Here is a 21,070-nt window from a genome sequence, read left to right as displayed (position 1 = left end):
AAAAAGTGACATTCTGATGAGATCACTTGAGAGTTCAGAACAACACAACAACAGCAGGTTACATGGATAATTCATATTAGATAGCGATGCATTTGGTTTAAATAGCTTAGAGCGTTTTGATCATGCTCCAACATGACAAATGTATACTTCTCCAGTGACAAAAATGTGTCACATCTGTAATACACCATTTAAACCCACAGAAACAATGATATGATTGTTATTCATTTAAGATTTGAACGTATCACAACCTGTAGATCTACTGCCAATTTAAATCTTCAAACATTATCTCTCATTCTACATGTGAACAAGGAGCCATTTTGTCTAAAATCAAAACAGATTCTTTCAGATTAAAGGTTAAAGTCACTTGTATTTTGCAGTTTTTGTACAAAAAAAAAAAAGGCACAGAAGAGTGTTTATGTTTTTTTTAGCTGTGAGAAAATATGTAATCTGGAAACTTATTCTTGGTGAATTCCATATCTGTAGAGACACGCAGACACCCACCGGGAAACAACTACCTGGAGATTTCTTATTGCCTTTTTTATTTATTTGTCTGTGGTTCAATCTATCATGAGGAAAAGTAGCTTCAAACTCATCTTTACGTATAGTGATAACTAAAACGCCACAGTCGGCAAAGTCATGAGTAAATCCTGAATCACAAATACAGGCTCAAACCCAAATTCTGAATTTAAGTAGCAGTCATGTAAATTATATGACAATGACTTTTTTTCCTAACAGATGTTATTTGAATGTTGACAGCTGTACCCGTTTTCTTTCAACTTTACTTAATGAGAAAAATCTGATCATAACAACATAATCACAACCTGAGGAATTATTGGAAACAAGCTTAACTCAAACTACTTCCCAGCAGTTGGGATTATTTCATTATATGCCATACAATCAGAAACACAAATAAAATATTATTTTAAAAATCATTTTCAAGGCTTTATGTAGCAGAAGGTAAGCGGTATAAACACACAATGATCTATGTTTTAATAAAAAAGCCTCTTGAATATTGCCAGCTTTGAGAATGTTGAAGAAAATCATTCAGATTGAGTTAAAAATAAACTAACTCCAACCCTGACAATACAAGGTTAACATTTCAATCTTGTTAAGTAATATCTAATCTTGTTACTGGTAAAAGCCGTTGGTGATCACATAAGTGCATTTGATCTTAGAGAGAAATGAGCCGGGGCTGATTCTCGGACAGAAATCTAAGGCATCACATCTTGGAGGCGGCAGCAATAGCTGAGGCACCTGGACGGCTGTAAACATGCACAGCTGAGTTCTGGGGAAGACAAAGAGGAAAAGACAGAAATATTTTAATCATTTTAATGTACAGAATATGCAGTGGATGACAACGATGAAGTGGTGTAATGACAAAATTAACAAAGCAATGTGCCCAGTTTCCTCAGTTGTCTTCTTTCTGTAAATGAGGCAAAATCTAATTCTATTTGTAAAATGACCTGCAATGTTCAAAGACGTCTTTAAATGGCTTCACTTAGGGCAATTCACTTACTTTCACACAGTATCATTCAAGAGAATTTTTCATGTTCACATATTTGGAGTTAATGGATAATTGGAAAATCTAAATAACTATATATATGAGTTATTTTTTGCATCCAATGCTTGCAACAGCATTAAGACAAACTTCTGCATGTCACTAGTTTACAGGGAGGTTAGCATCTCAGTGAAGCTGCACTCAGCACAGTGCTGCTCTGAGCTAAATACTAACTAACTGCATTCTCTGGGGATCACGAATAACTCTTCCAAATTTTGTCAAGATTCCTAATCTTGAGTTCAACTTAACAGTGAATCATAAACCTGCGTTTACCTTCTCAGCCTCTGCATTGTGCTTGTTGAGAAGAGTCTGAACCCTGTTTCCATAGTCTGGATAGACGGCCTTCAAGTTCTCCACCTGCAGGAAGAACCAGACAATGACACTTAAAAAGGCCCTGAAAACATATCAAACCAAAGACCACCATCAACTATTAGTTTTTAAAATACATTTGTTCAATTAATGTGATTTAAAGAGTGGATTATCTGTTTTAAGAAAATTGTTATTGGTGCTCAACTAAACAAACTATTTGTTTTTTAGATTTATAAAAGCAGTATCATGAACAACAATAAGGTGAGGCAGACTGTGGTCACTACAGTTGACGCACTCACCATGCGGTGCTGGATGAACTGCTGGGCTCCCTTCAGGGCCCCGGCCATGTTCTGGCAAAGTCTCTGACGCTCCTCTTCATTCAGCACCTGGGTGTAGAAGGTGCGAACCTGAAATAAAAAACACAAAGACACTCAGAAACGGAGGAAAGAGGATCGCATCAAATTTTGGGTTTATTATATATTATTTTGGTGCCCTTCATACAGGAATAGCAGTTTATAAACCTAAACATATTATTATGCTCTATTTCAACTAACCATTCAGTGCCCTGCCACTATACTGTTCGTAATGACAAGTCAAAAGATTCAAAGCAGCTCTTCCTGTCCTGGTCTATGTAAAGCTCTGTTCCTCTGGGTGAGCGTGTGTGTATAAGTGTATGTATTACTTAAATCAAGAACACTCACTGATTGAACTCTTGTGTGCTCAAATCGCTTGGACACAGAAGACATGCCCATAAAATTGTGACAGTACGTTTACCTGTGTAACATTATCTTCGTCACCACTGTTGAACCGCTCCACATCTGGAGACACCTTAAACTTGCACTCCACACAGTGAAGCTGGGTCTCTGGGGCACTGAAGCTGTTGGGATAGTAGTTTGGAGCGCCACCTAGAGGCCAGACAGACCAAGCACCAGTGAGTCAGGTGGAAGAAAAAAGGTCTTGCTGAGGGTTGAACACTGCAAAGTACTGAGACGACAACATTTTTTTTGAGAGGAGTGTGCGGGGGTGAGGGGTTGGAGCCTTGCACTCGAGTATATAGAGGTGTGTGTGTGCGTGTGTGTGTGTGTGTTTTTAAATATTTTAAAAAGGACTGTGTGATTTATTGTTTCGTTTTGTGTTGTGGTATCAAATTGGGTATCGGTATCAACTAGTAAATGTTTGGTATCGTGACATCCCTACATATTTCAGGAGAATGGGTGTGGGACAGTAAAATGAAGTACATTAACGAAATCTACTGGTTATTAAAATGCACAGCATACAGTATAATGTAGAAGATTATTTAATCCTTGAACTAAGTCTGTTGGGCAGCAGTTAGCTCTCTAGTTCTTTAGTAAATATATTCGAGACAAGACTAAAATGTTTAAAAACAGAGTGAAAGTTGACCAAATATTATTAAAATGAATAGGGACTTTTGTTTTATCTCAGGACTAAGACTGTGTCTACATCTAAAACTAGCTGACATATTATTTCACCAAAACCTCCGAAGACTCCAATCACGGATGTAGGTATACACATTTGTCCATTCTCGTAATTATTACCTCTACAAAAAAGACACACAGGTGGGACTTACCTTGGTTGTCAAACATACACATTGGGCCGTCACGCTGGTAGTTGGTCACACGTGTCTTGAAGGGACAGTTGACGGGGATCTGCAGGTAGTTGGCTCCCAGCCGATGTCGGTGTGTGTCCGGGTAAGAGAAGAGACGACCCTGGAAACAGGCATGGGAGAAGACAAAGCAGTGTTTTACTGAGGTCTCTGTGCTGTTAAACAAGCAGTGTACACCAAAGGCTGGTTTATGGTCCATCAGAACGAAAAGTATTCATAGATATTCCAAACTGCCACACTAGGTGGCGTCAGTTTTCACTAAAGACATTTGAAAATGGAGAAATTGCTGCACACTCATGTGGAAAAGAGACACAAATAGTTGTGTAACAAATGAAAAAGCAAGAGAGGTTCTGTCGAAGGTTGGTTTCTTACTTTCTCAGATTTGACAAATTTACAGTAAGAAGTGAATGTCCAATCTCAAGTTTCTGAAGCTTATCAGGTATATGGAGTATGAAGCAAGCTTAGCTAGGTTTTGAGTAGTTTACTCACAAACTTTCAGTCAAGCTTTAGTTCTGCTAAGTGAATGAAAACATCTGACCTAGAGTATAGTCACACCGAGATGGCTGAACACCCACGGGAACATGACACCAAAAGTTACAAAACCAGTTTAACTTGTTGATTTCAGGTGTTCTCCATGATCAAGCATTGTTAGGATGTGACATATACTGGACGGATATGATGTACAAAAGATGGTAAATGTTTCCTCCTGGTTCAAACAACAAATAAAAAAGGATGCCAATTATTAATACTTTAAGGAATTTGTTTGTAATCAAATGAGAAAACACAACATTTAATGAGAAAACACATTTTGTCGGCATTTCTCTCATGTTAAAAAGACAGACAGAGCATCCGTCCAATCAGCTACGAGCCTTTTCGATAGTAGGTACCTACCCTTTCCATTAGAAGTTACATTGTGTTTTGTGATTTGCTGTTGTGTTTTTGCACTTAGGGGCCACTGTATATTTTTTGCTATGAATACATAGTTTGGTTATATAATGGCAGCAAACTATGGTTTTTGTAGACTGTTTTTACTGTATTTACTTTTTTTCCAGACCAATCTGAGAAGAGAAGACGCCGGTCGTGGCGTTACCTGCAGCATCTTGTCGGGGCTTGCTTCAATGCCTGGTGGCATGTTACTGGGGTCGAAGGCCAGCTGCTCCACCTCTGCGAAGTAGTTGACTGGGTTCCTGTTGAGAACCAATTTTCCCACGGGGATCAAGGGGAATTCTTTATGCGACCAAATCTGAAAAGTGACACACACAGGGAAGTTTTTTTCATGTAAGCAAACATTGTGACAACGTGTAACACCGATATTACCATTTACTGCAGCAACCCCGGTCAACAGTTGCACGAAAGAAACACATTAAAGTGCTCTGTGACAGGTTAAAATGTGATTGAAATTGGTGTATTTTTACAACCACAGGTCTTTATAACTTTAACTCCGATTGTTCTGCTGTGGAGGACGTAGTACCTTAGTAAGATCGAAGGGATTGAACTCAAACTTCTCAGCCTCCTCAAAGGTCATAACCTGGATGTAGAAGGTCCAGGATGGGAAGTTGTCATTGGCGATGGCATTAAACAGGTCTCCAATAGCATAATCTGGGTTGGTGGATGCCAGGCGGTCTGCCTCCTCCACCAACAGATTCTTAATTCCTTGATCAGTCTAAAAAACATGACATGAAACATAAGTAAGCAATGACAATCTCAGGAGGCAGAATCTCTATAAAGTTAAACTCAAACTGACCTTGAAGTGGAACTTGCAGTAGACAACCTCTCCATCAGCATTGACCAGTTTGAAAGCGTGTGAGCCGTAGCCGTTCATGTGACGATGGCCATCGGGCAAACCTCGATCACTGAACAGGAAAGTCACCTGCACAGAGGAGAGAGGACGATATAATGTCATATATATATATATTCCCTTGTTGTCTTCAAGAACAGTCTCATGCTCAGGAAGCAGTTACCTGATGCAGACTCTCAGGCCTCAGGCTCCAGAAGTCCCACACCATGTCAGGGTCTTTCATGTGGGTTTGGGGGTTGCGCTTCTGGGAGTGGATGAAGGACGGGAACTGTAAGTGGTAAAAGGCCCAAGGTCAGCATGGTGTATTTTACACTTGATACATACATCATCATGTTTCAGATCATATTCAAGCTACAGTTGGGATTACAGGTTTGGTTTAAATACTTTTGTTTTTTAATTAAAATGATGAAAAATACTGAGTGAAAGCAAATGATTTTCTATCTCGTACATCCCCTCCACCCACTCACCAGGAGGGCGTCTCTGATGAAGAAAATTGGGGTGTTGTTGCCTGTCAGGTCCCAGTTGCCCTCCTCAGTGTAAAACTTGATGGCAAAGCCTCGGGGGTCTCGCACTGTATCTGCTGATCCCGACTCCCCAGCTAAAGTAAAACAAAGAAAATAGGGAGGTGACAAGGTGAAGGCAGCTGAGAAGAGTGTGTGTGTGTGCACTCCCTGTGTATACATGGATATTTACGCAGTTAACCACATGTTTACATTTCAAATAACCTACTTTCTACATCTCAATGCTTCATAAAGCCGACGGGCTCACGATGTCACACACCCCTCTCCTCGCATCTTTGCCCTCAGTTGCACACTGTTCTCATACATACACAACCTCTCTAGAACCAGTCAACAGAAAGGCATGTAAGAATGGAGAACTGATTTTTTCCAAAATACCCTTACAATAGTCACTCACACACATATGCAGTATATCAAAATACATGCCTTTTTTCATCCTTTCACATTTCCTATTCAAAAAGTAATTTAGAGCTGATAAAAACAATGATATGATCTTGGAGAAGTAAATATCACATTTCTATTATATAATTTTATAGAGAAGGTCTGAACATTATAACCTTATGACAGCAGACAAATATGAAGTTAATACACCATAGGAGGACCACTGTGTTAAGCCAATTTGTTTGCATCACTGATATAAAGCTAAATGAATAAATAAGGCACAACTGAAATAAGTAAAATAGAGTAGCATTTTCCAATCCACTTCTACAATGAAAAAGAAATAGTTCTATGTTTTCGGCATAAATTTGACAGTAATAGTAATGATAAGATAATAAACTTTATTATATAGCAATTTCCTCAAAAATGTGTGCTTAACAACAAAACCAGACATGGCAGTTGAATAAAAGGGTGTTGGCCACATAAGATAAGAAACAGTAAAAATTACTAAAACAAAAAAACCCCCCATTAAAAACAGTATAAATAAATGCATATCAAACATTCTTAAAAGCTTCCAAAAAGAGAAAAGTTGTAAGATGGGATTTTAAAGAAGTTAGGAAGTGGGAAACATGACAATGTTTGAGGCCATAAAACTATCCTATCTTTAAAAAAGAATACAAAATATGTGTTTTTGATATTTTCGAGGGAAATGTAACTCCCAATAAACAATGACTTCGCAGTGAATCATGCTGAAACACAATGAAGGTTATTCTTACCGACAGTGGAGAAGCGGATAGCGATAGGTGTCGTCTTTCCGACATGCTCAAACACCTTGGCCTTGGAGTAGCGGGTAATGTCATGAGTCACCTCCAAGTAACCAAACGCCCCTGCATCATGGAGGAAAAACAAAAAGACATGTCTTTATCAGCAAAGACAAGTCTGGTGTCAAATATTTGTGGCCGACTTCTCAGACTTGGGTGTTTTATCAGGCACTGGAAAGAATGGGTCCCTCCAACAAAATAAATGTGAGTGACCTTGATCTGAAAAAGCTTGAATAGATTAGTATTTGACTGGAGCTAATCCACAAACAAGAATTACCCTCATTTGCCTTTTGCCTACTTTATGGTTAGTTAGTTCTGTTAACTCTGGAGGGTTAATGTCGTTGCATCAGTGTCATTTCATAGGATTTCCCAAGGATTTTGAGATCTAGGAGTCTGTACAATTTGGTGCAGATTTCCTTTTTTGTTTCTATTCTAAGAACCGTACAGACGTGTGTTGACCTGTGTGGCCTTGGCGGAGGTTTGTGCTCGACTGTGCCATTCCAGATCAAACTTTTCTCAGTCTTACAAGTCTCTAAGTTTGAGGTGCAGAATATGAATGGATCATGACCATCGCAGCATGTGGAACAATGCTGCGATGGCAAATAGTGCTTAGTATGGCATTATTTCAAGTATTCGAACAAAAAAGTGAAACCATAGCCAAAAAGACAAAATGTCTGGGTCTCCCCATCATGTGACATATGTTATATGCAGTAGAATTTGATTTAAATTATTTGATATCACAAAGATTACATTACCGCACAAAATAGGAACCACTGAATATCAAAACCAGTAGTGAACACTGAACAAGTTTGGTTTCTTCTGTAACAAGTTTATTATGTCTTCCCTACATAGTAATAATAACAATAATAATAATTATATTATTAATAATCTTTTTTTGTAGTTTGAAAAATAATAAAAAGAAACAGACCCAATAATTAAAAAAAAAAAAAAAAATATATATATATATATATAATACACAAAATTTGGCCTCTCAATACTGTGTATTGTTATTTACATTAGCTTTTATGCTAATGTTTATTTATCCTGTAAGAGGACATATTTACAGTTTCCTTAAGGAGGATATGGAATAAGCCACAGTATCATTTTTGTAATAGGGGAACAATCAGGATATGAATATGAAATGTGCCAGTTATGTGAAAATACAAAATATTACAACAGTTCCTTTATTGTGCAACGTCAACCAACCACAGATATGACACAGAGCAGGCTGCAGGGAAGTAACTGATCCGGGTTCAACACTCACCTGCACCCTTGGCGTGCACCACTCTTTCTGGGATTCTCTCCCTGTCAAAGTGCGCCATCTCATCGGTGAAGACCACATCTTGGACCAGCAGGGGGCCCCTAGGTCCTGCAGTCTGCAGGTTCAGCTTGTCTCCAACAGGATGACCAGCTCCTGTAGTCAGTGTGTCTGGCCTCTGTAAAACAAACACATTCATGTACCAAAGATGCATGTTAGATGAGTTACATGCATGTATGTATGTATGACAATCTACATTTCAAGTCATGCTGCAAGCAGATCATTATGTCTAAGTAATAGTAAAGACTGCCAATACTTATTTTATTAATAATTCTGTTGATTATTTTCTGATCAATTTGATTTAGTGTGCCAGTGGTGGATCCTGTATTTTCAAAGTAAAAACACATACATTAAACTACAACAAAACACAAATGATGCATCAAATTCACATGTGAGAAGATGGAGCTGTCGGGGAACTTCCTTTATTCCTACTGCAGAGACAGTAAGTTGGCAAAGAAGATGAGTTGGCTGACAGAATCGTTTTTGATTGCTTTTGAAACTTTTGAAACAAAATGGAAGCAAACACATTTCATGTGGCACGACACTGACAGACACTGAGAATCATGTAATAACTGGATCCACCAAATCAATGATGATAATTGTTATTATTCTATGACCTTACAGCTGTAAACCATTCTGGGAAGTTGCACCGTGTGCATGAGTGTCGCAACAACATTCAGGCAGCTGCAACAATACAACACAGAGATAAGTAGCAAGTCATCACAGAGTGGTTGCAGTGTCTTTACTAAGTGGGATTTCCAGGTTTTCTGTGCGGAGCTCTGCTTATATAACAAACAGGGTCGAAGTTCAGCTGCTGGACACTGACCCACTTCATATCTTCTACACTCTGGGCTTAAGGTCACTTTCGCTGTTTAATAATTAACTGTAAAACACTCAGTGGTTACTCGTGGGTTTATATAGGAGGCTCAATTAGCCCGTAACGTTAGCAAACAGCTGTTTACAGGTTAGCTAGTGCTATGAAAACAAGCTAGCTGCAGGTTCCCGGCTGTTAGCTGCTTCACCCCAAACGACCCGAGTCTCCCCCAGTCCCCCCGGAGAGAGGCAGCGCGGCGCAGCCCCAGCTCCTCGTCAAACCCCGGGTAAATACAGACCCGCTGGCCTCTGCCGTGCTGCCACATCTTCATCTGGTCCGTGGATTTCTCTCTGTTCTCCGCCATGTCGACAGATCAGCGCCCCTGGACGTTACAGACAAACACTGAGAGTCAAACGGTGTCGAAGAAAAAGTCGTTATCGTTTTTTATCCCGACGACTTTGGTCGATGTGGCCCCTCCCTCACACTGGCGTCCCTCTCCTCTGATTGGCTGAGGGGAGCAAGTTGACCTATTTTTGAGGTGAGAGAGCGAGAGAGAGAGAGAGAGAGAGAGAGAGAGAGAGAGAGAGAGATATGGGGGGGGCACCATATCAAATATCGTCATTTGTTTGTACGTGATGCAGTAAACATGCTTTGGTTTAGAGTTTGAATAGCCCTGTTAAATAATCTGTATGTTTTACATCTCTTCTGTATAGAAACACAAATTCACATGTTTCTTAAAGGGTTGTAGTTTTGCTTGTTTTTCCAACTTTCCAACTTTACACAACTGAGTTCAGTACAAAAAAGTAGATTGTCCCCTTCTCACTCAGAAGGCGGCGCAGGTTCTGGTCCAGGCTCTGGTCATCTCACGCTTAGACTATTGTAACTCTCTCCTGGCAGGTCTACCTGTTAGTGTCATCCAACCTCTGCAGCTTCATCCAGAATGCAGCAGCTCGACTGGTCTTTAACCTTCCCAACTCACACTACTCCGCTCCTCTGATCCCTTCACTGGTTACCAGTGGCTGCCCGCATCCGTTTCAAAACATTAGTACCTGCGTACCGTGCTGAGAACGGATCATCTCATGGATGTAGACTGGACCTTATCCGTTTAGCTCCCTCGCTGCGAGCTAAACACTCAACAAAATCACGACTGTTTGCTGTCCCGGCTCCTAAATGGTGGAATGAGCTCCCCAACGACATCAGGACAGCAGAAAGTCTACACATCTTCCGCCGCAAACTAAAAACACATCTCTTCCAACTATACCTTGAATAAAAAAAACCTTTAATTTAAACAAAAAACTTAGTAGCACTTAAATAGCACTTACTTGTAGCACTTTGTAGTTTGGCTTTCTTGAAGAAAATTGTACTTTCTTGATTCTTGTTGTTCTAGGTTTGTACCCTAATGGTTGAATGCACTTTTTGTAAGTCGCTTTGGATAAAAGCATCAGCTAAATGAAATGTAATGTAATGTAATGTTAAAAGTAGGTTTTGATGCAGAGTTCCCCTTTGAGACTGGGGACACAAGCTGGAAAACCGGTTATAGTTTATATTAATTGATGCCACTTTCTAAAGTATTTTTTGCGTTGAATTACACATAGTATGCACATTTTTGTTATTATAAAGTAAGCTGGGGGCTGCTGGGGCCTGCTTTACCTGGTTGCTAATCAAGCCTTGAGTCTTGAAGTTCAAACTGTTAGTGGTGGAAAGAGAAAGGGGACAACATGGAATTACCATGCATTTGATTATAATTTCCATGTTTCCCTGTTCTGTAACAGTAGCTACAATAGTAGCCTTCATTGTGGTTTATATGCTTTACAGCATTACATTATTCCTGTAGTTTATTGTATTTTAGATTAAACTGATGCAGTGATGTACAATCTTATCGTCATATTGTATGAAGATTTACTGAAAGAAAAGAACAGATCATGTTATCTGAGAGAGAGTTCACAAACAGCTATTAAATGGATCTTGTGGTGAGATTGTTTTGTCAACTCCTGTTGCAGAGATCAATAATGAACTTTCAATTGCAGCTTATTCTCATTATATGTTAAATCATTTATTAACCTCAGAGGACCGCTGTAATGTCTGCTCATCTGATGTGTTTATGAACACATGCTTAAGTAAAGATGAACACATTTACCTGCAGATACCTTGGTATTTTATACAGTAGACAGCCACTTACTGACTACAAAGGTGGGTAACAATTTAGAAAATAAATTTCAAGTCATCGTATTTCTACCTGTATTCCAAGCTGTAATTTAGAGTGACCAATTGTCTACACGTTTTACAAAATCTTCCTATTTGCCACAAATTTGAAATCAAGGTGACACTTTAAATGCTTCAATTAATACTTTCTCCACATTACATTTCAATCAAAATATCCCTAGCCTCTATAGGAGCAGCTGTGTATAACTGGGCTGGGTTCAATGCTTGTGATGTGAAATGAACTTACAGCATTTCACAGATGATATTTAAAAATATATACCATATATCACAACAACAATAGTGTTATATGGTATATGAGAACACATTTTTGGCACAGAATAAATAAGGACAGAGTGAGACATCTTTCTTTTAGCCCCCTCTCAGGTTACAATAAAGATAAACAAGTGGTCAGTGTTACGGCTGAACTGCTTTTATTTCAAACAGCATTCACACAATACACTGAATTCTTGAGGCACATTCACATCAAGTGCTAAATAATTTCATGCATGGTCTGATGTAGGCTACAGCTCTGTTGGGTTGAATGCAAATGCAGATTGTAAAATGAAAATATTGCTTTATTATTTGGCACAATAGGAAATATTGTCTGTTCTATGACCACAGGTTTGTTGTTTTTGAACAGTGAGGAACGTGGTCGCAGCTCGACCAAAAAATGTGAAGTGGGTTCTGCTGGAAGAAAAAAGTCGAAACAATGCATGAGGCTGACGATGCTTTTAGAGTTAGCAGATATTCCACATGATAATTCACATTCAGAGAGTTACAACAAAACAGCACTATTGCACAATGTTTTAGAGAATGTCTCTGACAGATAAAAATCCACCTTGATGTTCTGACTTTCACAAGACTTAAATTTTAACCCCAAAAAAACCTTTAATCCACATTACCATTCGAACTGAAAGCTGCCAAGTGGCTCCAGCTCCGCACTCACCTAGGAATCACCAACGCTTGCAGGTGGTGTTACGACAAAAGCTATCAAGGTGTTTTCCTCTGACATTAAATAAATTAAAACCTGTTTAAAGGGGTTAGTATACTTTACATCACAAGTTAAATTCCCAGAGGTGTTTTAATCATAATACATTATTGATCAGCAACAATACTGGTGTTAATTACAGTGTTGTGTAAATTAACTTCATGAATGTGTGATTGTATGAAAAAACATGACTTGCACCCAGAATTTAGGGGAGAAAATGGCAATGATGAAGACTGTTGTACTATTTACACTGTTAAATATGCTTCTGCAACTAGTATTGCCATAAGTGTGGTTAAAAATAGAACAAATGTGAAGTGAAATTTATATGTTGAGTACATCTGATTTGGCCACCCTGTAACAACTGCTACAAATTACAATAATTTTACCTGGATAAGAGTACCTGGATTTAGATTTTTTTTATTTTCATTTTTTTAAAAGCACAATAAATACTGAACATACCAAAAACCTCTGCTGTTTGTCGGTCTCACTGTTGACACAAACACAAACCACATCCAATAGAGCGGACTCCATCGAGCAGGCCCCAATCGATGACTTGGTTCGAAAAAGATAAATGAGAGTTTTCCTGAAAGAGAAGCAATCTCCCCCCCTCCCGTCCGGCCGTTCATTCTCTAGACAACTATAATAGGCTACAACCAGAGTAGGCACCATGCAGAGAGGAGGGTGGAGGGGGTAGGGCGTATGGCGTGGTCACCTTTTTCTGAATTAGAACTCGCCATTAAACTCCACACTGACGTTTCTGATCGAGATATTTAAGAATGAATGGGGGATTCAGGCCAGTTCTCAAACCAAAGGGGGGACTTGCTAATGTAGGGAGTACAGGATTAGTTTGGGTTGACTTCTCCCTGCCAAACACCACCCTCTGCCATAGTGCATCTGAGCCAGGATGAAGCCAAATAATAAAGACAGGATTTAAATGTATAATTGATCCCTATGCACCCAGATACACCCAGTTCAGGGTCAAACACTTGCTTTTCAGCTTCCCCCCCTTTATATGAATGTAAGGTGTTTACTCCAACTTCTTACATATCAGAAAAAACGCCACAAGAGAGACATAAGCCACACACAGTATTCTCCTGTGGGCCACAGAATAAACTCTTATCTCCCGACACAGATTCGAGCAGGGCACCGCATGAGGGGGGGAGACGATGAAGAAGCGAGTGTTTTAACTTGAAACAGGTCTGGTGTGTAAAAGGGCAGATGGGGACTAGATCCTGCGCAGGGGGTGCCACATGGACACGGGTTTCCTCAGAGTGGCCAGCATCTGGTTCCAGTGGGTGATCCCCATCCCGCTGGCCTCAGGACCGATGATCACGTGACCCAGGTTCTCCCCCCGACCGTCGTCTGTGGACTCGGCCACCGTCACCCTCAGCGACAGCTCCTGCAAACAGCACAACATGGTTACACAACCTGCTATGTAAGCATGACTCAGCATCCTTTTTTACAGCAGGGAATCAGTTAAATGGACATGAGCAATAACAGCATTTGCTGCTTTTACTGCTTTGGCATTTTAACCTCATCACCTTCTTATTCACAACATTTAATTTTATTACTGTTTGGCTCATTTTCCAAAAAAAAGTGTCAGAGCAATTACATTTTTTTGTGCTTTAAACATTTTTATAAATTAATCGAAGTCTTTAAGGGGCACATGTTATACTGCAGGAAGATTTTAATGAGTTTGTCATTGTTATTTTTTTAATATTATTCTAGGGATGGTATTGTCAGTCTTGAAGTCAGTCAGCTACTGGATTGCTGTGACATTTGGTAAACACACGTTCATTTCCCCTGAGGATGAATGGCAGGGGCGGATCCAGGGGTGGGGCCAGGGGGGCATTGACCCCAACTGAAATCTGATTGACCCCCCCAAGTTCCCCATGACATATAATTGGCCCCTTTATGGCCCCAGATTTAGAAAAATCCACCACTGGTAATTTTTAATAACTTAAGTGATCCCTTATCCCTTAAATAGTTTTCATTATGACCAATTACCTGTAAAACAGTCCAGTCAGCTTCATGCTAAATCAATATGCTGAACATGGTGAACATTATACCTCCATCAGCATGTAAACACTGTGTGACACTGACATTTAGCTCAAAACTCTAACCAGGAAATCTTTTGTGAGGCCACAAGAGACTAGTACACATAAACATAGAAAACACCCAATACTTTTACAATATTTAGGTTTAGTCCAATAAAAATAAGACCTGAACAGAGGTGTGAGTATTTATAATTGTAGATATTGTAAAATCATTCTATCCATTAAAGATGTTATAATTGTCAGCAGCAAGCGCACATCTGTTTTAATCACATCACATTTTATTGACATTTAATTTGATAATGTTTGGCTCATTTTCTAAAGACTTTGCAAAGCACATGTTACACAACAGGAAGCTTTTAATGACTCTTTTAGCCTCGCTGAGAGTGAAGCTGATGGGATCTGTTTCCTGTTTATGTTCTTTTTGTTGCTTTAGTAGTATAAGTACTGTGGCTAGAGATACTGCTGCAACGATTTACTGAATTCAGGCTGGAAATGCCCATGTTCAGGCTCTCAAGTCTGTTCCTTGCCTTGTCTCTTACAAACAAGATGCATGAGATCAGAATGAGAATTAGGATACATTACCTCATCACTATGCATCCTGTTGTGTAATGATGTGGTTTGATATTCCAGCCAACTTTAGGCCCTTATACATTGAACGACTCTCAGGTGGGATGTTCCATTTACCCACTATAAGAGGATGGATGGGTTTCTAGTACCGGTGTTTAAAATTCAATGATTATGTTGAACCAGTTCTAATATTGTTAGAAGATTGTCTTTTCTGACGAATGGGTTCATATTTTCTGTATCTTTATATGAATATGTTGAGTATTTTGTGTGTGCGCTCCCACATGTGTTTTGGTCAGATAAGGTTACAACTGGGAGTGGTTTTTTTCCCATACTGCAGCCAAGTATGGTAAAAACAAGTTAAGCGGAAACACTACTGCTTTTGTCCACAGAGGCACCACAATCGACCAAAATGAAAAGTTCCTTGTAGGAGCTTTAAGGGTTAGGGTTATTTAATCACACATGTATCACATTTCATCTCTCTTATCATTTTCTTTTACATAAATCTCCTGTTTGGATATAACAGTTTTCATCTCATCGTTTCCTCAGCAAGAGTCTGAAGTGTCACCTGCAGGACGAGGGACGGCACAGAGAAGATCATGGCTTCGTTGAAGATGGGGTTTGTGTCGTCCCTTTTGGTGGACGTCTTCTTCTTGCTGATCTTCCTGCCGTCTTGCAGGAGATAAACTTTGACGAACGGATCTGACAATGAGAATGAGTGAAGGTAAGATTACATCCGCGTGTCAGGCCTCTAAAACCCAACATAAACACACACACACACACGTTAATATACAACACCCCCTCACACAGTTCTTAGTCAGTGCAACAGACTATGATGGGATCAATTAGAAGCACAGTCCTGTACACGCTGTTAGCTCAGTGGATGATAACGACATTGTTTCAGTAAGTGACCTTTATCAGTGCAATGTTAAAGCGGCACTTATGTGGACGTTTAATGTGATGAACAAGTCAATTGAATCCCATCTGCCTCTCTGAATAATAAGAGAATCTTCTCCGAGTGGACATTACGAGTCTGTTATTACTGAGTCAATACGTGTTTTGTTCAGTGGTGAGATGAGTCACTTTGAAACGACAGATTTTAAGGCAGAGAGACGGATAGATGTGTACAGTGCATAGTTCAAACACTGAGGGAGATAAGATAGACCAATAAAGTACAGACACACACATACACTACAGCCAACAGATGAAGGTCCCTGACCTGCTGTGTTCTTGCCGTTGGTCCACACTAGGTTCTTGCACTTGGCCACAACCACAGTGAGGCGCTCTGCTGTGGGCAAATAGCTGAGAGACAAGAGGATCTCGCCGACTGCATCTACAGCCTGTGGAGTCAAAGCAGAACACGGCAACACATGTCATATAACACAGGATGAGTGACATGTGTTCGCAGGGGTCTGACCAATCAGAGTTCAGTGCTTTTAGGTGAAATACTGCTAACATACTGTATATTCAGATGAAATATTTAAACTAAAGCAATCACATCCCGGGAAACTGCACATTTTTAAATGGGACAATAATTTAAAATGTAACGTGAGGCCAACATATGTAATATCTAAAACCTTTTCAACATGTTTGATTCCATTTTAATATCCAATTGATAATTAATCACTATAAGAGAAAATATGGATATAAAAATAATAATTGCTAGATTTAAGGACCTTTTATTGTTTTACTGTGCATCAGTTAATGGCAATCAACAAAGTTACAGCCTTTTAAATATGCTCGACCCATTTAGTTGATTAGAATTAAACATGGTAAAAGCCAATAACTATTCCAGAGGCACACTCTCTTCCCTGTACTGGTCAATATTCTTGATATTTAAATTTTAGGTTCAGTGTACACACATATATATTTATACATGGGAAATTTGTTAAACTTTTTAAACTTACATATTCGTTTTTTTAAATCACTCAGTATTGTTACCATGGTAACCTCCAATCTTATATACCTGTGTTATATACCTGTCACACGTTTTTCGATGCCGATAGCATAAAAGTGTTTCAATGAAATAGGCTTTTTATTATAACTGACGTCATCACCAATCACATCAGTTCTGCATTACATTGTGCAGGTAAGTCTTGTCGCTATTTATTCTATCTGACATGTAGTTTGTCTGAATGTCCAGCAGGGGGTCTCAGACACCACTTTGCCTTCCAACACATTGCAATGAAGACAGCATTTAGACACGTTCAAATGACGTGGTCGTACTTTAAAACCCATACTTCTGTCTTTCCTTGTGTCATATCAACTTACACATTATGACACATGTCAGTATTGAAATTCACCTTATTGACATCTTGAAGGTAGAGCCACGCGTTGAAGGGTCTGATGGACAGGTCCAGGTCTGACAGCTTGAGATCTGCCACTCCTGCGCTGATGTTCCTCTCGTCAGCGTCGATGCCAAACGCGGCGAATAGCAGGCTGTACTCATCCAAATTGGACGATTCCATGGGGATGGAGAAGCGCTCGACAAAAATCACGGTGAATGCATTGGTCTGGACCTGTGGGAGGCAGAGAAATGTTGGACTGTAATTCATAACAATGGCTGGACCAGGCCCTCATAGGTCGAAAACACATAACGTAAACACAGAGGAACCAAAACCACAAGCACAAAATGTCTTGTTGTTTTCGAGATGAATCAAACAAGTTTCTAAGAAAAGATGTGGTGTAGGCTGTAACATATGCTCCTCTCCTCATCCTCTCCCTGACTCACTCAGAGCCACACAAGGACAATACACTTTCTATTTATGACATGATAACTCACTCAACTGTGGAAAAACCTCTGGTTCAAGCAGGCTGAATGAATCCATCACCAAGGTATCACATACAGACGACCCCAAAGAAAGCAGGTCTGCAGGTAGTTTTTTAAGACAACTTAAAAAAAAGAAATGGTCATTTCGAAGTGGAGAGAAGAGGATGCTTGGATACCTACGGTGTAACCTACACTCAGGGCTGACAGCATACAGTACAATACATGTAAAAAATAAAAAGAGGAGGAGAAGACGCTGCCCTGAAACCAAATGTACGATTAAATGTGTACTGTATCATCTTCAACTACTTTACCAAAAAAACAACAACAAAGTATTCTATATCACCTAACTCCATGTGGCTCGAGGTGTTAAAATCTGCCGATTCCCAAACAGTGAAGGTGAACTTTCATATTTTTTGGTTCTGAACTACTCTCTCCTAAAGAAATAGTCCCTATAACACTCTTGGCAGTGTGTGCTATGGACGGTCATTGTCAGGTATCTCAGAGGAAATCCGTAGAGTGTTCCAACTAATATTAAAGTTACATCAATTTAATAGCACATATACTCCATATCGGCTCAGTGTTCATTCTGTGCACATCTCACCCTAATGCACTTAGCTACCGTTTGCACTTTCAGGCTTGATGCCAAACTGTCTTTGGAGCTTCTTCTTTGCAATGACAGCAAAGCTTGATGTATTAGCTGAAAACCTGGAATCATTGACCAAATGGCTTGAAACTACAACAGGGAAGACATATGTTATATGTACATTCATTATATTTGCATTTGGGATTCCCAAAACTATTCCTTCACTTTTCCTGCCATATCCTCATTTGTGAGGCATAAGTAACATCTTGTGTGTTTTTTTTCAGCAGCCCACATCAAAACCAAGCAGAATCACGTCACAAGTCACTGTTGCTATTTTTACAATGAAAAAACCCCAGTCTGACGGCAGTTTGACCAGCAGAGCACACCATGACTCCTACAGATACAAGTGAGAGACTCAGTTATTCAGCCACAGTGACCAACACCAATTTGGTGTCTGATGCTGAGTTCAACCATCAGATGCTGAAGCCCACGTGGAAACAGGGGGGCTTTCAAAGCGGAGGGAAGTTACCAGGCAACTAGTACATGCGTAGAGGGGAGAGGATTTAATAATAGCATTTTTTTTTTCTCACACCAGTGTATATTCTTGAAGTGTGAAATACAAGGAGGAATCTTTCTGATAATTTACACACGAACAAAAGCTGCTGCGATGCAAGGTCACCGGAAGATGTTATTGATGAATAGGAAAATAATATCTGCCTGAACTGAAGGAGAGTTGTGAATTCAGAGTACAGTATCCACAAATGAGCCTGTGTGAGGCCGACCTTGGTTTGCACCTCATATAAAACGTCTGAATATCAACACAATCATACATCCAACACCTACAGCATCCGGTATAGGGCCCTGCTGCTGCTGCTGCTGTGCAAATACAGTATGTACATGAAGATATAAAGCATCCAAAGAGGTATCTCTCGCTCCTTCCATAATATGAGACTGTCTGTCTTCATTATTCGCCCTATCGCCAGGGGGATAACAAAGGTGATGTGTGTGGTGAAAATGAGGCAATGAAAATAGAGAGAAAGAGAGTGAGAGAGAGAGAGAGAGAGAGAGAGAGAGAGAGAGAGGATGGCATGTGTGTGAAGATGGGAGCGTGATTTCCACAGGAGACAGCGACAGAGAGAATGAAGACTGGCATGAGCATTATTACAGGCAAAACAAAATCAAGAAGCAGTGACAGCAAATAAATGAGAAGGAAGAAAAGGGGATGAGGGTGAAAATGAGAAAGGAAAGGTGAGTGAAAGGAAAAAACCGAGGAGCTGGGGGTGAAAGTGAGCGAGAGAGAGAGCACAAGAAAACAAAGGCAGAGAGAGGGAAAGAAAAAAAAAAGCTGGCTTGACCAGCAGGGCGAGTGGAGCTGATGTAAGCATTTCCTTTGGTCGTCAGCATTAAAGAGAGAGCCAGTGAGAGAGGCTGCTTCCCTTTCTTATTACACCCAGTGTTACCATCAACATGCTCAGGTGAGCGGAGCCCCGATGAGTGTGTGTGTCTGTCCCTGTCAGCCCTGCACAAACTGTACAAAGCGACAGGCACACACACACGAGGCGCCGTCAACCCACAGCACAGCCAGGCAGGAATCAGAGAAAGCTCTGGCAGCGTGGAGCCGAGAGCAGGAGGCCAGCGGCAGGTGGAGCAGATGGAGGAGTGACGCTCTGTTCTTTTCCTCACAGTCACTCCACCGTACAGAAGAGCACTTTAGGAAATTGGTTCAGTAGAAAATGTAACAATTAAGATAATAGCTTTTATATCTTTTAAAACTTTAAAAGATATGCGTGATAAAGAAATAAGAACACATATGAAAATAATGAAAGTACATTTTCAATTTAAATACATTTTTTATTGTAAAAGTTATGAGATTGTAACTTTAATGTTTGGACTTGATTGGTAAATCATTACGTAATAATTATAATAATAATAATTAGAAGATGGATAAATTCTCAATAAATAATGTTTAAAACTGATTTACAGAGCAATAAAATAAAGATATTAGCTTTAAAAAGATGCTCTTTAATACCAAAGTAAAATAACAAATGTAAATAAAATAAAATATAATTAAAATGCTATTCTAAACTTGAGTGTTTAAAAAAATATATTTAACTGAAGATAAAGAAATATGAACTCAGTTCCAGTGAGTATTTTGATTTTGATTATGTTCATCTTTTATCTTATTTTGCACACATTCAATGTGTGCAACATCCTAAATTTCAAAATATCTACATGTCAGAATGTATATACTGATATATATATATATATATATATATATATACATATACATATACATACTCACATATTTTCAGGGATAAATATTATATAAGAAACAGACAGAAATATCTGTTTTTCACAAATTCAGAAAATAAGATTCCAGAAAAATCAATGCACTTCATCACAGTATGTGGTTCATTGACTTGAAGAACTGTCCACGGAGCCTAATTATACATCCAGAGGTATTAACAGGATATTATGGAGGAAAAATCTGAAACTGTCTCATAGTGAATATATCGTTATATCAGCCAACACTATTATCTAATCTAAACTCATCTATGTTGTGTCCTGCAGCATTGCTCATTTTAAACTTTGAACAAAACACATCCGATCATTATAACCTAAAATGTTCCATCTCAAACCACTGAGAGTTCATCACATGCACTCCAGATGAAGGTAAAATCTTCAACAAAATTTACATCGCTTTGTACATTCAGCCCCCAGGGGGCCTCACTGCTCAACCACATGAAACAGGCTCTCGTGTCAGACAG

At 39.4% G+C, this 21,070-nt stretch overlaps 2 protein-coding genes and 1 long non-coding RNA gene across 4 annotated transcripts in view; 1 reads left to right on the top strand and 2 right to left on the bottom strand.

Annotated features, from left to right (window-relative positions):
* Nucleotides 1–418: 418 nt before the first annotated feature.
* Nucleotides 419–9,683, bottom strand: cat (catalase). Its single transcript, XM_034589242.1, has 13 exons — nucleotides 9,437–9,683; nucleotides 8,271–8,442; nucleotides 6,962–7,072; nucleotides 5,757–5,887; nucleotides 5,453–5,557; nucleotides 5,236–5,361; nucleotides 4,963–5,154; nucleotides 4,582–4,734; nucleotides 3,456–3,594; nucleotides 2,642–2,772; nucleotides 2,167–2,274; nucleotides 1,832–1,915; nucleotides 419–1,285 (listed from the first exon to the last, which is right to left on the bottom strand). Exons 1-13 carry the CDS (start codon nucleotides 9,500–9,502, stop codon nucleotides 1,220–1,222), a joined length of 1,584 nt encoding a protein of 527 aa, XP_034445133.1. The 5' UTR covers nucleotides 9,503–9,683; the 3' UTR covers nucleotides 419–1,219.
* A 2,074-nt stretch (nucleotides 9,684–11,757) lies between these two features.
* syt12 (synaptotagmin XII) overlaps nucleotides 11,758–21,070 on the bottom strand; it is a 28,472-nt gene continuing 19,159 nt past the window's right edge. The window contains exons 5-8 of the mRNA XM_034589243.1: nucleotides 17,253–17,468; nucleotides 16,169–16,289; nucleotides 15,518–15,651; nucleotides 11,758–13,727 (exon numbers count right to left, since the gene is read on the bottom strand). Coding sequence (XP_034445134.1) covers nucleotides 13,554–13,727; nucleotides 15,518–15,651; nucleotides 16,169–16,289; nucleotides 17,253–17,468 — 645 coding nt within the window. The 3' untranslated portion in view covers nucleotides 11,758–13,553. The remainder of the gene's footprint in view (nucleotides 13,728–15,517; nucleotides 15,652–16,168; nucleotides 16,290–17,252; nucleotides 17,469–21,070) is intronic.
* LOC117763815 lies at nucleotides 13,653–19,345 on the top strand. Of its 2 annotated transcripts, none has more exons than XR_004614218.1 (3): nucleotides 13,653–13,763; nucleotides 15,503–15,673; nucleotides 18,354–19,345. It is a non-coding gene; the product is annotated as an uncharacterized LOC117763815 (long non-coding RNA). The 2 variants fall into 2 exon arrangements; XR_004614217.1 differs by lacking the exon at nucleotides 18,354–19,345 and adding an exon at nucleotides 16,200–16,329.

This window comes from Hippoglossus hippoglossus, chromosome 6 (assembly GCF_009819705.1).
Source record: "Hippoglossus hippoglossus isolate fHipHip1 chromosome 6, fHipHip1.pri, whole genome shotgun sequence".
Taxonomy (NCBI): domain Eukaryota; kingdom Metazoa; phylum Chordata; class Actinopteri; order Pleuronectiformes; family Pleuronectidae; genus Hippoglossus; species Hippoglossus hippoglossus.
Note: the sequence above shows the minus strand (reverse complement) of the source record. Positions and strands in the feature narration are given on the sequence as shown.

Coding starts and splice junctions, on each gene's coding strand:
- cat (XM_034589242.1), bottom strand. CDS start 9,502: ATGGCGGAGAACAGAGAGAAATCCACGGACCAGATGAAGATGTGGCAG. Junction 5,558..5,756: donor TCATCAGAGACGCCCTCCTG/GTGAGTGGGTGG, acceptor TACCACTTACAG/TTCCCGTCCTTCATCCACTC. Junction 5,362..5,452: donor GGCCTGAGAGTCTGCATCAG/GTAACTGCTTCC, acceptor TCCTCTGTGCAG/GTGACTTTCCTGTTCAGTGA.